At 60.6% G+C, this 6,000-nt stretch overlaps 1 protein-coding gene across 6 annotated transcripts in view; it reads left to right on the plus strand.

The window, feature by feature from the left end:
• The window catches only part of CD6 (CD6 molecule), a 40,592-nt gene extending 35,677 nt beyond the window's left edge, over window positions 1-4,915 (plus strand). For 2 of the 6 annotated variants that reach the window (XM_042904986.1, XM_042904991.1), the window contains 5 exons: window positions 643-765; window positions 2,463-2,534; window positions 2,632-2,886; window positions 3,190-3,309; window positions 3,821-4,915. In XM_042904986.1, the coding sequence (XP_042760920.1) occupies window positions 643-765; window positions 2,463-2,534; window positions 2,632-2,886; window positions 3,190-3,309; window positions 3,821-3,885 (635 nt within the window). In that variant the 3' untranslated portion in view covers window positions 3,886-4,915. The remainder of the gene's footprint in view (window positions 1-642; window positions 766-2,462; window positions 2,535-2,631; window positions 2,887-3,189; window positions 3,310-3,820) is intronic. The other 4 variants (XM_042904989.1, XM_042904988.1, XM_042904987.1 and 1 more) reach the window with 3 other exon arrangements.
• Window positions 4,916-6,000: the final 1,085 nt, after the last annotated feature.

The following is a 6,000-nucleotide window of genomic DNA, read 5'->3' on the forward strand; positions in this document are numbered from 1 at the left end:
CAACGTAGGGATTTATACCTCTTGAAAGTCTTGTAAAGGAACTCGAGTTTCATTGCATTGCATTATGACTGCATTAAATCACCTTTATTTGAAAGCATTCGGTGACCGGAAAAGCAATACAAAACTCAGCCAAATTATATACATATTCTCTCTGCACGGTATCCGTGTATTTGAGAAGAGACTATGACTACAGAACTTAGCACACAAGTTGGGCCCAGAGCATTCGCTCACTGAATGTTATGGTCTCGAGGTTAAGAGCCACACTGCCCGCTTCTCTGGGCAAGGTGAGAACCTCCCTGTGCCTCAGTTTCTTCGGCTGTAAAAGAGGGACCGTAATGCACCTACCTCACAGAGTTGTTCCGAGAATCCAGACGAGATCATGTTTTAAATGTTAGAACAGCGCCTCACATGTAGTGACTGCACCTTCCTTGTGAAATAAACACGTGTTATTAGTTCCCCGTGTTTAAAGTGGGGGGGGGGGGAGCTTGGAAAACCCAGGCTGGATGGGCTTGTACAAGATGGGCTACCCCGTGCTCTCCCTGCCGCTCTGTCTCTGGTCCCCCCCACCCACGCTCTCTGCTGCCTCTCCCTGCGCCTTTCTGCCCACCACTCCCCGGTGCCCCAACTCTGCTCTCTCCCCAGTTCCCAAGCTGCCCATCCAGGTCCAGGCCCTACCCCCCAAGGACTCGGACTCCAGCTCGGACTCAGACTATGAGCATTATGACTTCAGCGCCCAGCCTCCCGTGGCCCTGACCACCTTCTACAGTGAGTGCCTGGGCCCCCGAGGGCCCACCCGCCCCTACCAGGGAGAGGGCCCATGTGGCTGGGGACCCTCCGTAGGTTCCATCTGGTGACCCCTGCATGACATGGGTTGAATGCCCCTTCTTACCCACTGGATCCACTGCAGATGGTCCTACACTGAGGCTCTCACAATACTTTGTGACCCTAGAGACCTCTCCATGGCTCCAACTTCCTTCTTTCCCACGTTTGTCTCTGGCCACGCAGGGTCTTAAGACCCGCCCCTCGACATTCACCAGAAGGTGGCTGTGGCCGTGTTAGACAAGCAAGTCCAAGCAAGAGACATTCATTCAGATGGTTTCTCCCACACCCCTTCTGCGTCCCATTCTGCCCATCAACCTGGCACGCTCCCCTCCCTTCATGGGCAAGCCCAGCTTGAACCTCTCAGCCGGCTTTTCCAGCTTTCCTTCCCGCCTGCTGGGGATAGGACGAGGAAAGACAGTGCTTAAGGCAGGGCCCATGCAATGCTGGAGGTTAGAGCACAGAATCCCATGCCTATTGTGAAGTCCCTTGGGAGCTTGTCAAACCTTCCCCGGTTCTCCCCGGGACCCACCATATAAGCGACGATGAGAGTTTGGCTGTGTGTGATGGAGGTCCCCAAATGACAGCGTCCTAAGAAGTCGGCAGGGACCCAGCCTCCTCCTTTCTTGCCGCTGTGCAATCCCTAAGCTGTTGCCCTTGTCCACATGGTCCAGCGTGGCTCACTACAACATCCACATTCTGGGCAGCAGGACGGGAAGGGAAGGTGAAGCATGCCCTACCCTAAAAGGCAGGATGCCAGAGATGCCCACATCACAGCCACCCACATCACCCCGGCTGGAACTTAAGCGCCCCCCCCCCCCCCCAGCTGTAAGAGAGGACGACAGACAAAACCTCTGTCCCAAGCAGTTGTGTGTCCAGATAAAGGCCAGAGGGGAGAATGGATATTGGGGACCACCGGTTGTCTGTGCCCCACCCGGCACACCAGGGCCAATGGGGTGGGAGGTGGGTGATTCCACTTCTGCTCTGTGCCACAAATCAGCATTTGGGAGCCACCGGGATGAGGCATCCTTAGAGCCCGGGATTCTGAGCCCAGGCACCTTACTCCAGGCAAGACCAGGAGTCCAAAATCCTGTGACATTGTGAAGGAAATTCAGGGGTACCGGTTCTGAGAGAGCTGACGGCAAGGTTCCAGACCCTCAAGTCCTTAAGACTCAACAAATCCACATCTCTCCAGTTCTGAAACAGGGAACTGGATGTAAGCAAGGCCTCCACTCCGGAAAGTTCTAGGTGCTCCTAGAAAGTTCTAGGTGCTCCTAGAAGGCACCGCCTGCCCCTTTCCTGCCCAGAGTCTCCAGGGCATGAGCGGAGAGCCCAGGACTCTTCCTATTTCCTTAAGGAGGAGGAGGGGCAGCTGGCGGGCCAGAGAGGCTCGAGGCACTGGGGTCTCTGGCCAGAAGCAGCCTGTCCCCGTGCTGGTTAGAGATTGAGGTTTGGGGTCTGGCTGGACAAGAGCCTGGGGTGTGATGGGAAATTCTAAGCCCCTCGGTACCCCTGGGCTTGTCCTCCTCCACTGCTCGGCCTCGGGGCCCCCTCCCAAGTCCCGAGGCCCACCCACCCCTCCTCCGGGCTCCCAGGACCAGGAGGTGGACCTTCACCCCTCCTCACCACCGCTCTGCTTCTAGATTCCCAGCGGCACCGGGTCACGGAGGAGGAGATCCAGCAGAGCAGGTTCCAGATGCCTCCCCTGGAGGAAGGTGAGTCGGTGATACGGGATGTCGGCCCCGACCGAGTTGAAAGCCCCCTTGGTGCATTGCCGCTTCTTTCCTCACCATCCTCCCTTTCCTGGCCCAGGACTTGAAGAGACGGGTGCCTCCCAGGTCCCCCCCGCCAGGGCTGGACACTACATCGCAGACACGCCCTCCCTGGGCTCTCAGCGCCACCCAGGAAGCAACAGGGGATCCAGCACGTCCTCCGGGGAGGATTACTGCAACAGCCCCAGTAGCAGGCTACCTCTGTGGACCCCTCAGGTGTTTTCTACAGAGAGGAGCCCCTTCTTGGAGCAGCCCCCGAACTTGGAGCTGGCTGGCTCCCAGGCTACCTTTTCAGGTAAGCTGGGCCCAGGAGGACTCTGCGTGTACCCCAGCCTCCCATCCCGTAGCCGGCCTGGCTGGAGGAAGCGTGCAGCCGGAAGCCCTGAGCCAGGCTGAGTTCGGGATCCCGGCCCCAGCCCCGCAGCCACTCGCTGTGCGACCTTGGGCAAGCCTCCACCCCTCTCCGGACCTTCATTTTCTTATTCGTGGTCAAGCCAGGGACTTCACTCTTGTGAGTCGGGAGGGCCTCCTAGCCCTGGCAGCTCGTGAGCTGGCTGTCCCCAGGCAGAGAGTGACCGGCTCTGGGGCTTTCCGGCAGGGCCCTCGGCTGACGACAGCTCCAGCACCTCCTCCGGGGAGTGGTACCAGAACTTCCAGCCGCCGCCCCAGCCTCCCTCGACGGACCAGTTTCAGTATCCAGGTGCCAGCGGCAGGGGAGGCGGGTCCCGGAAGGGGGGGATGGTCAGGGGCAGCGGGTGCACGCGTAGGGGGAACTCTGGATCCATGGGATCCATCGGCCCAAGGGGAAAAGGAAGGAAGTAAAATGAGGAGGTGGGGAACATGGATGGGGATGAGACAGAGAAAGACTCAAAGAGTGCCTCGAGAGGAAGTGAGCTCCCCATTAGCGGAGGCATTCAAACAGAAGTGGCCGATGGTCCCTTGGGGGGGACACTGAGGTGGCAAGCGTCTGCCAGCACTCAGTCGCCCAGCACTTCCTGTGCAAGCTTGGGGACTGTAGCCCTACACCGCACAGACGAGGCTCTGCCTTCTGGGCTGACAGGCCAGCAAGGGAGCTGGCCGCGACCAAGAGCATACAACGGGAGTCTCATCACTGCACACCGCCCGGCATCACAGGGGAGGGGGCGGACTCGGACCCGCTCGGCTCTGTCCCATGGGGCAGGAGGGGCGGTGACGAGCCTCCCACTAACCCGAGCCCCCTGGCCACACAGGATCCCCCACGCCCCAGCCTGGTTCCACTGGCAATGAGGACTATGACGACATCGGGGCATCCTAGGCCGGGCCCACGAGAGGCTCCGGCGACTCCCTTCCGCTGGACTCCTGCTCTCCCTGCCCCCGCTCTCCCACCCCGTCCTCCCAGCTCGCCACCCCCCCCCAGGGGGCTGAGAAGCCTCCCCCGGAGAGATGCAAGGAAAGCCCTCACCTTGCACCGCTCAGTCTCCGTCCATCAAACAGAAGCTGCTGGCCCAGCCCTCCCCCGGCCCCAAACAGCCACAAGGTGGAGGGTGCTGCCTCGGAGAGGTGGTGAGCTCTCCGTCTCAAGGATGAACGAGCCGCCTGGGCCACCTCTCAGCAGGCTGCAAGGAGGGGCTGAGCTGAATGACTCCTGAGGCCCCTTCGGGTCCTCAGGCGTCTACGATGCGTTTGCTTCCCCGGGTTCTCAGACGACTCCGGGTCCAGAGGTGCTGAGAGAACAGAAACAGGCCCCGTCCCAGCGCTGCCCAGGGAAGCCCCACGTGCAGGGGCTGCTGGGCTGCTTCGGCAGGTGGATTCTGGGGCTGGGGGTGGCACACCCACTGGCCCAGGTTGGCAAGGGCCCGGGCACGGAGTCCAGCCTTCCTGGGAACCGCCAGCCGACCGCCAGCGGGACGACTGCCCCTCCCCCATGACCAAGGTGCTGGCGCCCGCAGCCAGCCCTGCCTCTAGAGACCCTTGGAGCCCACCGGGGCACAGCCCTGCTCTGCGGTGACTGTCCCTGGACAGAAGATCCTTATTCTAAGCTTCCCATGGCTTACGACGATGGCCCTAGCCCAGCTCCCCCATAGACCCAGAGCTGGGCGCCAGTGCCCACGGCAGCAGGAGGGGCCCAGAGGCTGTGCAAAGTACCTCGCGCCCATCTGTCTGCTTGGATTGCTGGGAGCTTCCCGAGGAGCACGGGAATATACAGTGTCACACCCAGAGCCACAAACACGTCCCGGCAGCCTCCAGAGAGAGGCCCGAGGGCTTGGGGCCGGCTGCTGGTGTCCTGTTCCTAGGGTCCTGAGATTAAAGTAATTGCTGAATAAAAATGGGGCATTGAGTGACAAGTCCTTGAACTCTCACTCGCGTGTGTGTGTGTGTGTGTGTGGCGGGCGGGACAAGGTGGACACAGACACCCGTGAGGGAGGTCAGTGGCTGCGTCCCTCTCTTCTCTGCCCCACTCGGCCGGCGCTGGCTCAGTAGCTCCACGGGTTTCCAAGACAGGGTCATGTGATTGACGCTCAGAGCTGCCGCCTGGCAAAGAATCGCTCCCAGGCCCGGGGGAGTTGAAATGAGCGTGGCATATGCCCGGAGGGGACGGGTTGTGGAGTGGCTTCGTACAGAGGAATCCTTTTCCTCCGTCGGCCCAGAGGCCGTGATTTGGGCCCAGTGGCAAGGGCCAGCGGCCGGCTCTGCCCGGGGCTCAGGTTTCCTCCCAGAGCGGGCGGATGGTACAGGAGGCTGGGCTGTGGGTCCTGCCCAGCGGGGCTGAGGAGGGCCTGTTTTCCGTTCACCTGTCCCAGACTTGGAGAGAAAGCGAGCTCTCCCCAGGGCAACTGTCACAGGATGTGGTTCCCGGTGATGGCCCCCTTCTGGCCCTCTGAACCCTCCCCAGCCTTCGGGTTGAGGTGGGGGGGGGGGGATTTCTGGGGGAGGAGTCAGGGCTGGGGTGGGCCGGGACAGAGTCCCAGGGTGGTTTGTGAAAGTTTTTTGGTTTTTTGCAGCCTGGGTTCAAATCCCGTCTCCTCCCTGTGTGGCCTCTGGCAAGCCACTCGGCATCTCTGAGCCTTTGCTGTGAAGTTCATCTGGAAAGGGGGCATGGCAGTGATACCACACAGCTGGCAGCAAGGGTTAGAGGCTTAGTTCTTTCTCAGTGGAGGTGAGAGAGCTCCTTAAAAGGAGAGAGAGGGGGAGGAGAAGAGAAGACAGCCACCAATCCCTGGGTCTTAGCACCGTCTCGTTTTCCAGATGAGGACGCTGAGCCCCAGGAGGGAAAGGACTCGCCCAAGGTCACTCAGAGCATTAATAGTCAAGTCACAGTTCAGCCCTATCCCCTCTACGCCCCCACCCGGCCCCCGCCACCACCCAGGACTCAGACAGGGGGCTGTTGACGCCCTCTGAGTTCTGGCTCCTCTCTGACGAGAGCCACCTC

The sequence above is a fragment of the Panthera leo genome, chromosome D1 (genome assembly GCF_018350215.1).
Source record: "Panthera leo isolate Ple1 chromosome D1, P.leo_Ple1_pat1.1, whole genome shotgun sequence".
Lineage (NCBI taxonomy): Eukaryota > Metazoa > Chordata > Mammalia > Carnivora > Felidae > Panthera > Panthera leo.